At 40.7% G+C, this 10,779-nt stretch overlaps 1 protein-coding gene across 5 annotated transcripts; it reads right to left on the bottom strand.

The window, feature by feature from the left end:
- Positions 1–1,913: 1,913 nt before the first annotated feature.
- LOC116262823 (transcription repressor KAN1-like) lies at positions 1,914–9,009 on the bottom strand. Of its 5 annotated transcripts, none has more exons than XM_031642332.2 (6): positions 7,584–9,009; positions 7,320–7,396; positions 6,714–6,759; positions 6,275–6,479; positions 2,704–2,809; positions 1,914–2,573 (listed from the first exon to the last, which is right to left on the bottom strand). In XM_031642332.2, the coding sequence occupies exons 1-6, from the start codon at positions 8,491–8,493 to the stop codon at positions 2,457–2,459; spliced, it is 1,461 nt and encodes a 486-aa protein (XP_031498192.1). In that variant the 5' UTR covers positions 8,494–9,009; the 3' UTR covers positions 1,914–2,456. The 5 variants fall into 5 exon arrangements, with proteins under 5 accessions (XP_031498192.1, XP_031498191.1, XP_031498195.1 ...); XM_031642331.2 differs by having other exon boundaries at positions 2,704–2,812; positions 7,584–9,007; XM_031642335.2 differs by having other exon boundaries at positions 2,722–2,809; positions 7,584–9,007.
- Positions 9,010–10,779: the final 1,770 nt, after the last annotated feature.

Here is a 10,779-nt window from a genome sequence, read left to right as displayed (position 1 = left end):
CCTACCCATATACACCAAAAGAAAATGAAGGACATGTTGATAATTATCTGAATAATAAAGTTTTTTTATCTTTTGATTTATTTTTTTGTCTTTACAAAAAGTTTTATTCCTTATTAACCAAGAATATTTTGGTCATTAGTCACACTCTGCATGAAAAAATGGTAGTATGGCGTATCTAGCTTTGTCTCTCATTAATATCTGCCGCCCAACAAAAAAGTGTGAAAAATATCGCAAGAAAAGTTTTCTTCTACAAGAACGTACAAAAACTGTGGATGTGCTTTTGACGTCCCTGGTCTATATATGATACTTCAACGTACGTATATGTACCCAGTTTCACTGGTGTAGGCAATTGCCCACATAGTCTTTTAAAAGTTCTTCATTTTTATTAAATAAGAAGGTGCCCTTCCAACTAATTTTTTTGGCCCAGCCACTGTATGTACCTGAGTCGCATTCGGACATTGGTGGTGGCAAAAGTTTTTTCAGGTGTCGCCTTCTAGACGGCGTTAATTTATTCAGCGTCAAAAAAGTTCAGAATGAAAAATCACCTCCATGCTCGTACGCTCTGAACATAAAATTGAACTCATCTCGTTTATTAAGCAAATTAAATCAAGTTTATTGGGGAGGAGGGTTCGAGGTGAGCCCCAGTTCGCTGAACTCATTGTATATTTCTATAATACTTGCGACTCTGAGGCTTAAATGGTCCGTTTCTTGGAAGATTCATAGTCATGAAAAGAACGAACCAATAAATAAATGAGAAAGTAATATTTGGTAAAGAAAAGGAAAAGGACCTGCGGTACCGCTGACATACGGTTCACCCTCGGACGTAACAGATGAATCTTCTATAGGTGAGAAAACCGGAAGAAAAATGCAAAGTTTTTCATATCAAATAAGCATTCTCCTACTTAGCATGAGAAGTTTTTCAATTTCACATGTGGCCTTAGCACGGGTCAATGCCGGTAATTTTTTTGTTTGCTTCCTCTTCTTTTACATTTACTTTAATGGTTTTCCCGACGGCAGGTCGTATATAACACTGGCACTTTCTGTGGAAGCAACGGGATCCGGAACCAAGATAAGAAAAGTGGATATATCAAACAATGCAAAGCAGATGCACAATGCACAGAAAACTTTGCATGCATGGCTGCACATAAAAAGACTAAAGATTGGATACGATTCATCAGGTGAAGGAAATCTTTCAGCGGCGAGGGACAATCGGACTTAGTGCAGCAAACAGTGGGATATATTAAGCATCTATCTTATTTCTTGGTTGGTACAAGTGGAAAGAGCAGATCATTAGTGCAGACTGACTGTTGGGATCATCTTCATCAGAGAAAGGTTCCAAGATCGGGGCTGTCGGGAGAGGGAGAGATTCATTTGCTTAATCTTCAGAACACAGTGAAACATGATATTTGTAGAACAAGAATAATATGCATAAGCAGAGTCGCTAGAGCCAATGTAAAGTAAATTTTCTAGCGGCTTTTATCAGCAACATTACCTGGCTTTTGCACCTACACTGAATCCTCTTCATTGTACGTACTAAACGGTCCGTAATGCGCAGCACCCATGAAACCGCAAGTGAAGCACAGATAAGAGAGAGAGAGAGAGAGAGAGAGAGAGAGAGAGAGAGCGTGACTCTGTAGATGAACATATATAGGGAAGATGGAGCAGAAAAATCCACTGTTAGAAGCAGAAGAATGCAACTGTTGTGAAAGAGCTCCAACAATCCATAACACACTGAGAAAGAGTAAATTACAAAATCCCGTTACACAATATCTGATCAACATTTTGCTGCAGTAGATCATGTACAATCATGCACACCAAAGAGAGGTAAACAATATTCAAAACACTTCTCTCTCTGTGTGTGTATGTGTCTGTGTGTGCGTGTGTATGGATGTGTGTCTGTGTTCTAGATAAACTCCTGAAAATTGCGTCTAGCGCGTCGATCGTATATAACAGGTCAGTCATGCACATATAACTAGGCATGGGAAGTGTACATGAAAAGAATTTAAGAATGTGTCACAAGCAACAAACGCAAGAAACGTTGTAAAGATTTGCTCAACATTGTAATAGGACATCAATTCAGACTTCTCAAACAAATTCAAATAAATGTAGCAGCTAGCGCTGCCGCTGCTGCTCCTTGCTGCATGTCAAAGATCCGAAGGACCATTGTGTTCCTTTGCAACGGTTACATAGTTGAGGAGCCATCTCCATGTCTTCCACATTGAACTACCCAGCACTAGATGCCTGGAAACTCCGAATATATAATTACGTTGGTGCTCTTATCCCACCAATCTCATCCCGTTTTCTTATGCCCTTCGTAGTTTATGAGTGCTATATATATATATAGATATATACCCACACACACAAACTCGCGCACACGCTGCTGTTTGGTTTGGAGGTTGAGAGAGCCATGCTAACCCTAAGTTAAAAGGGTCTGATTACCTACACCTACACGTGCATCAGCCACAAGTGTTGCCTTGCCAATCGGGTCTTCCTAGAGTAAACTCCAAACTGGGGTTTTTGAGGCTTAACAAAGGTGCAGGTGAGTCCTTTAGTTGCAGGTGATCGCTGATCCCCTGAGAAAAAAAATTCACCACAAAGTTGCGAGTGACCATAAATTCAATCCAAATAGAAGCACAGTTTCAGATGCGCGGTTGTGAATGAGATGAAAGCTATGAAAAAAGAAGAAAAAGCAAAGGAACGTACAAGGTGAACTTCTTTTACCTCGCTTATGCGTACGTCTGTATCCTGATGGGTTGGTACCGTACTTGTGGGTTCTGCATCCCCGGACTGGTTCTGTGACCAAGCTCCTCTGCTGAAAGGTTTTGGCCATTTCCAATTAATGGGTGTGATCATCAGTTTGTGTTCCAAAAGTAAGAAAAAAATTGTGCAAGGAGATATGCTGATAGACAAGTTAATTTAATCTAGCCTTGCAACCCCATGCCATCACAATATAGCTGATGCCAAAACATATGTGCTCGTGTGTGTGTGTGCTCTCGTGGGTGTATATTTTCATTTACTTTTTATTCCAATTGAACATTGTAAAGGTGTCTGTGACTCTTAGATATTACAAAACGCACTTATTTTCTTTCTTTATAGGCAAACTGGGGTTAGCTGCTCAACCCTAGAAACCAACGACTAGAGAAGATTAATCAAACGAAAGACCATGAGTTTTTTTCATTTCGTCAAGTTTTGGGGACCACATGGAATGCTGATTGTTTTCTTTTTCTCGATTATGAGACCTTTTGAAAGATTTTGAGAATGCTTTTTAAACTTCTTGAGAACGATGAAAAAACAAAGATTTAAAACTTTAGAAAATTCTATTCGTAGAAAGTATCATCCTAGTCTGTCTAAAAGTTTGACTAAGTCTTTCCTAGATTTTTTATTGTGAAAAATGTGTCTATCTCCTAATTTGCTAAAAGGTGCTGATAAAAACTATCTTGTAGGAGGTAACGCAGTTTAGCAAATTTTCATTGTATTATTGGCGAAATTTAACCATGTCCACATCTTCTCCGCGCCTTATAAGTTAGGAATCAATAAAATTCATTTTCATTATATGTGCAGATCATAATTTCCAAGGGCTTGGAAAACAATGATAGAAACTTTGTCAGCTTAAAAAATTCAATGTCTACACTGAAAAAGCATGAATTCTTATGTTCCCCATTTTTTTTTTGCTATAAAAGTCACATCCATGGACTTGGTTTAACTTTCATCATTTCCGCTAGATATTGGTAGACTTATATGTTGCAATTGTGGAGTATGCGCACCGGAAGCACACCAGCATTAATATGCACATGAATGTGTCAATGTATATTTTCGGCAAGAAGGGGAGGGGTTATGTATTCCTAACACCCAATTTTTTGTTAAGTTTCTAATTAGGAGCTCCCAACAAACATAGTTTTCTATTTTTTTTCGGCGAGTGAAGCTGACATATTTTATGGAGACGCGGCACTTGCAATGCCAACATTTGTTTCTGGAGAGAAAAAATAATTCACTCATGAAACAGCAGTGACATTGGAGATAAAAAGTACGAAGATTTCGTTGTACAGATAATTCAATTCAATGCCTGTTCTTGACTAAAGACTGTGGAGAAGCCAATCTAACTGTTTAAACCAAACAAAAACGTCTATTACTATGAGATACATGTGTTCTAAGTGGGTCACGTGGAATGGAAATGTGTTCCTGTAAATGCATTTTCCTTAGGTCTCCCCTCAGTCCTCTGCAAAAAAACATAAATACCACAGAAAATTTGTTTGATTGATTCGAATGGTTCAATTGGGCATTTTCTTTCTGGAGCATTCACCTAGTTGCGGGATTCGAAATGGTCACCAGATTAACGTTTATATTTTGCTCTTTCCCGAGATTTAAATCCAAAGTAATCATCATGGATTATGACATATTAAGGACAAGAAAGGCGACAAAGGGAGACACTATGAAGATCTGAGGAAGAGACAAAAGATCGGGAACTTCGATCACGGCACCGTGAGATGCCTTGATATTGACATGGCAATGTAAATATTGTTACATAATAGTTGTACTAAGACCTTTTTGTTTCCTTCGAAACATACTGCACCACAACAGTACAGCGCAATAATCTAATGTTTTTTTAACAAAACGAAGCGTGGCACGGAAATACAGGCAATTTTACAGCACGAGAAACCTAACAACAAACAAGTATCCACCTCCTCACGACCCTTCTCATGTTTTAATTTCATCTTTATTCCCTCTTTCGATCAACAGTGCAGATTAACTCCAAGAAAATGATGCCACCATGTGCCAAATTCTTGCTTTTTCTTTGATCGTAAGAAAATGTATGAAGAAACGTCCACACAAATTTCTCATTTCCACCATATAATACTTCGTCCACCTAATAATCATCTGTTAATCCATTGCGGATCCAACATGACGGCCTCCGGCCAGCCACCATCTGTCAATGAACTTTGGAGTTCTTCCTGATATTAAACCAATCGATTAGTAATTCCTCCAAAGCCCAGACTTGATCATTTAAAACGGCACCGGCACGCATTTTCAGTATCATTTTCTTCTGATCAGAGACAGACTCTCTCAGCAGGATATTGCCCTTTTCCCGTACCAATATTTTATTCATACGTCTTACTGCAGCCGAATAGTAATATAAAAAAGGACATCAAATGCATATAAACGCTAAGATTCCAGCAACACAGTACACATCCATAGAAAAGTGCATGGCAAACTTGCCTTGCAAACTTCGTCTCATCCTCTTTATCTTTATCTCCACTGTTGCAGAGACTACACCGTCACTTTACAGCATAGTCCTGTCCACATCTCCAACTGACCGAATTCGGCATATAATGAGCAGAGTCCTAGTTAACTTTTCATTTGTCTGATATACATTTTCAACGCTCCTCTAGCTGATTAGTCTGCTCAAATGCACCTTAAAAAAAGGTTTCATGGAAGATGATCATCTGAAGAAGTGATTGTAGGCGCATCTCAGGGAGGTACTCCATGTAAAATGGTTCTAATCATAGTGCTGATATGAGGTTAATGGATAGTAACTTGTTCTGCTTCTGCCAATTACGTACAGCTACGGAAAGCATGCACGTATAAGGGTATCTAGAGGGGCCTTTCTAAAGGCGACCACTTAAAGGAAAGCTCCAAAACCCGTGGCTGAGAGAAAACTACAGGACGCGAGCTGCGACAATGGAGAGAAACTGGCAAGGCGTACGTGGGGATGCCCATGCAATCCAACACATGCATGTTTTGGAAGGCAATAGAGACGGAAAGAAACCTTCTTCATCATCATTATCTGCCATTCCGGATACCTTTGGCAGAAATTAGGAACTCGATTCCATGGAGTAAATGGATGAATGGAGGCAAATAATCAGGAAGAGGATGTAAATGCTTGGATGCAGGAGATAAAAGCGAAGCGAGAACTAACATCAGATACTTTTTTCTGTTTTTAAGTTTCCAGTGAACGTCAAATATTCTTTGTTCAGCTTGAGCAAGCAAATCAAGAAACAATAAAAGCGAAAAAGCAAAGAACAAAGAAAGAAAGAAAAAAAGAAGAAGAAAAGTTTGGCGCTCATTAATTTATTGTATTTAAGGTTAGGAAAGAGCAATCTCTCTCTACCGCCAAACACTCGGTGTATAAACCAAAATCTAATTGCATAAAAGCAGATTGAGGAGGAAATAGAAAGTAGTGATAATGATGACGGAGAGGAAAAACATGGTTGCAATTTATGAAGAAACCAATGGGGAAAGAAGGGTTCTTTCTTTTGGGGGTTGTTGTGGTGCATACCTTGAAGAGTTGGTCCAGAGTGTGGACGAGTAATCCATTTCCTGTTGAGGGTGCAATCTGTTATTCTGAGCAGATAAGTCGGAACCGAGTTTGTCGATAAATCGCTGGAGGTTCAGGCTGTTATCCGACTGGTTTCCGGGCATGAGCTCGTCTTCTCCGGCTGACCCACTATCTATTCCATCTGACTGGCCTGAAAGCATCCGCACTGAACAAGCGTCAGCACATGTTGACCATCAAATGCCAAGCGCGTTTTTAGGGGGTTGTGGAGAAAGAGAGGAAGAGAGAGAGAGAGGGAGAGAGAGATTTTCTACTCTAGCTAGGACAAGACTAAGGAGAAACGAGAAAAGAGAAAGAACGTAAAAAGAAGATAAGGAAATGGAGATAGTCTAAAGCTGCAAAAACAAAAGCTGAGGGGGGTGGTGGTGAGAATACGACATACCTGAGGAAGCTGCAGGCTTGTCAGTGGTCTTAACAGTTCGATACATCTGCGAGAAAGTGGTAAAAGACGGGAGAAAGAGTGAGTGATGAGTGAGAGATACACTGAAGATCACAAGGAAATAAATTGGGATACGTTGCTCAAATCAGATCCTTGCTTTCCTTTTTTTCCCCTTCTCGATTGGAGAGTTCTTGTGCTTTCCGATGGGATCGTCATTGACTAGCCATGTGGTGATGTTTGGTAAGATTAATAATGAATGTATTATTATGAGATGATGGCTTTTTACCTTTACTACGCCTATGTCACCGTAACACACACACACACAATCTCTCTCTCTCTCTCTCTAGAGAAAGAAAGGTAGAAGCCTAGCTGTCTCCTGTATCAGAGAACCAGACTGAATGGTTCATGCATTCAGTCAGTCATTCATTCATCACCATCCTATTCATCGACAAATGCGCCGCGCGTTGTAAGCGAGAGAGAGGGGGGAGAGATGAAGATGCTTCAACAAGAAAAGGAAAACAGATGAACTAAAGTTTCTACCGTCTTCTCGTATTATTGGTGCCTTTGACTTTTCCGCAATACAAGCACTTGGTTTTTGTTGAGCCTTACCTGCAGATGGCTCTTCACATGAGCCAGTGTGAGATCTTTGACATCCATGAGCTCAAGAACAGATTTTGGTGTTGCCCCTTTTTAACATAAAAAAAAAAACGAACACAGGCAGCTTTAGATTAATTAACAGACCACCAAGATTCTGATCTTGGAAATTAAATTCAACAAATAATAGTAGCACCGTAGCGGTGAGACTGGTATATTCTTAGTACTGAAGATTTGCAGGAAGCTTAAAAGAGAGAAACAGGAGAAAGATTGGCTTACTTTCATGGCCTCCAAGGAGTTCTACAGCGTGAACAAATCGAGCATGCAGGGTACTCGTCCAACGCATTCTTGGTGCCCTCATGCTTCTCTTAGATGGCAGCTTCGCCACGAATTTTGGCCTCATCACACCATGAGAAGCATCTTGGATTGGTCCACCGAAATATTGCTGGTGTGATTTCCATATCTCAGATGGAGTGAATCCACCGCCATTGAACCTTGCAGCGGCTGCAAACCGATAGGCGGCCGCCTCGGCTGCAGTGGGCGGTGAAGAAGAAGTAGGAGTGGAGTTTAAAATTGTCATCTGTTCCGGACTACCACCAGTACCTCCTCCTCCGAAAAAAGGTTTAGAAGTTGAACAAGGTGATGGAGCGGAAGCATTAGTGTCAGCTTGTTGAGACCAGTGGTAGAGTCCCATCTTAATATTCTTATCAGTAGAGCATCTGCCGCCAATTGCCAGCTGATCTCCGGCAACGAATGGAAACAACCGATTCTGATACACTGGAATCCCTTTGATCGGCCGCAGCTGGTCGGGTACGTCTATTGAAGAGGCATCTTCATTGATGCGGTTCTTCCTATTCAGTCCGTTCAGATCATGATGCTGAACATTGTAATGATAGTAGTGAGGATGATGATGGCTGGTTTGCTGGAAGGCACCTTCTCGAGCTTGATCATTTACTAGAAAGGTGCAGCAGGGACTCACCAAGGAGAGCTCCGAATGAGTCTGCCGGTTGGGTTTTCCGGCAGCAGAATCGTCGGCGGTGTTCGACGGCAGTACTCGGCGCCAAATCTGAAGGCCACCATCGTGATCGATGCCGGCGCGAGCTGCTGCCGGAGTCCTATCTGGGGGACTAATATGCAACGACAAATCAGGCACCGCAGAAGTCTCCATGAAGACCCCTTGATGGGGCATCCTCCCCTCCTCAGTTATCTCTTTTTCCTGGTCTCCTCTTCTTTTTTTGATGAACCCTCAAGCTGCAGTTATGAGCAGATCTTCGATCTGCAGTCTCTATTGGTGAAAAGGGCAACTGAGATCTAATTGGGCATCTGCCAACACAAATAGCGAAGATGGTGGTGGTGGGAGTAACGCTGCTTTAGGTTGGAAAGCAAGGAGAGAGAGAAAGAGAAAGAGAGCTGTTGAAGAGGATGAATTATGGTGCTCGAGAATCGAAAAGAAGAGATGAGGGAGGAAAGGGGAGATCAAAGACGCGAGGTTAAAAAAAAAATAGCAGACATTTGGGAACGAGAAAGGAGAACACTCCCTGTGTACAGACATGCTGCATTAGTCGGCACGGAGAGAGAGAGAGGTGGAAAACGAGAAATACATGGAAAAGAAGCCAATTCTGATATCCTCCTCAGAAGACATCAAAGGACAACGACACTTGACCATCAGCACCAGAGACATAGAGACCCACCTCTCCCCTTACTAGAACAGGAGAGTGGTGCAGTCAAATCCTTTAAACATCGCCGCACTGTGGGGAGACTTTCCCGTATAACTCGGGTTAGAAAAACACAGAGAGACGACAATTAAAAAGCAGTAAAAGCAACTCATCAAGAAAAGAGGAAGCCCATGGGAATTCCTTTTCATCCTCGAATTCGGTTCTATCTTCCCTTTTAGACACAAAGAAACTGTCCTGTTCCAAATTCAATTAAAAAAACAAAATCTGTAGAATCGAAAGGGAACAAATAAAAAGCAAGCAAGTCCTGAGATGATCTAAAGAAGGGGCTTCTACGTGCTGTGTACATGTTGACTTAGTTACACTCGATGTGTGATGATTCTTTTTCCTATTTTTTAATGTTTTCTGTGTATCACAAGCTTTCATGTGGACGTACCTTCTAATTCCTTCTCCTCATCCCAAATATTCCCTTCTACAATCTCTACACGTTTGTCCAGCATATGCATAACAGAGATTATGTCATACCCACATGTATATATCCACCCCCCCCAACACACACACTCACATGAGTTGACCAAATATCACAGCTCCAGATTTCTCACTCCTAGGTTAAACCACTTTGTGGCATAGCATAAAACAGCTATTTTATTAACCATTGCTCTGCCTTCGATGTCTTCATTACTATACAGCTAAGTACAGTTGGTAACTCGAGGATTCTCTTGGAAGAATATATATATATATAAGGGAAGCTCATTTTTCAGAGATTACAGTGTCTAGAAGAATTTCTTTCTTAATTTTTAACGACTCCAGGTCACATGCGCTCTGTGCATGGCATTAATTGGATCCACCAGTGCACCACGGCAAGATGCATCTCAATCAAATGGGGACGAATTAAGATATTATATATTTGTAAGAGTGCAAGGAATATATATTGCTTGTAGCATTTGTAGTGGGCACAATTGTTTCCATATACAGGAGACAGATGATTTGACGAATGTTCTGCGAGTGCATTATTTGAAACGTATATAAGCTCAGGTGTGGGCGCACTCCATTATTTTGCTTCTGGGTTCGGGCCATACTTGCTGAACCATTAGGTAAACACCATTTCCTTAATTTGTGTTTCCCCTAAACTCTGTTCAGTAAAACTTTAGCATTTTTAATGGATTCGAGAGCTCACTTTTTTATTTATTTTAATGGAAGAAGAAAGAGCTAAAGTGTGGAACTTTGAAACATCAGCCCTTTCCGGCAGACTACAGATCCGTGAAGGTCAAATACAGGAGAACCATAGACAAGGTTTTTATGTATACAATAGATTGCGTTCTATGTTAAGCTTTCTTGAAACTTTGTGAAGTGCTGAATGCCTAAACGTGCTATGTTTGAATCTTGCTTAATTGACAAGATCATTATGCTATTGCAGATGACCTTCTTTCTAAAGCTTTTTGGTACACTAATTTTGCTTCTCCTAGCAATAATATAGTTCTGGATTACAATAGGAAAGGCAAATATTCATTTTCAGATGGAGCTATACGGATCACCCTTGATTTGAGACTGAAAAAGTGATCGTTCAATGTCAATTTCCAGTTTAGAAAAATATGGTTAGGGTATATTTTCTACTCAAGAAAGGCCAGTATCACCTTAAGCCTCAAACAATCCAGTAATGTCTACATTTGATGAATGATCCGAAAACAATGATCCCATGATTGTGACAATAAATCTTGGGTTAGGAAGTGAATCATGGCCTATTGCGAGGTGACAATTAGTGGGATCAAGGGACCACGGGCTCTAGAGCCGTGCATGAGCTG

This window comes from Nymphaea colorata, chromosome 10 (assembly GCF_008831285.2).
Source record: "Nymphaea colorata isolate Beijing-Zhang1983 chromosome 10, ASM883128v2, whole genome shotgun sequence".
Lineage (NCBI taxonomy): Eukaryota > Viridiplantae > Streptophyta > Magnoliopsida > Nymphaeales > Nymphaeaceae > Nymphaea > Nymphaea colorata.
Note: the sequence above shows the minus strand (reverse complement) of the source record. Positions and strands in the feature narration are given on the sequence as shown.

Bases quoted from the DNA above. Each gene is read 5' to 3' on its own strand.
- LOC116262823 (XM_031642331.2), bottom strand. From the start codon at position 8,493: ATGCCCCATCAAGGGGTCTTCATGGAGACTTCTGCGGTGCCTGATTTG. The intron at 6,480-6,713 runs GTATGTCGTATT...ACGCTTGTTCAG, and splicing joins CAAGCCTGCAGCTTCCTCAG to TGCGGATGCTTTCAGGCCAG. The intron at 2,574-2,703 runs GTACGTTCCTTT...TTTTTTTCTCAG, and splicing joins AGGTAAAAGAAGTTCACCTT to GGGATCAGCGATCACCTGCA.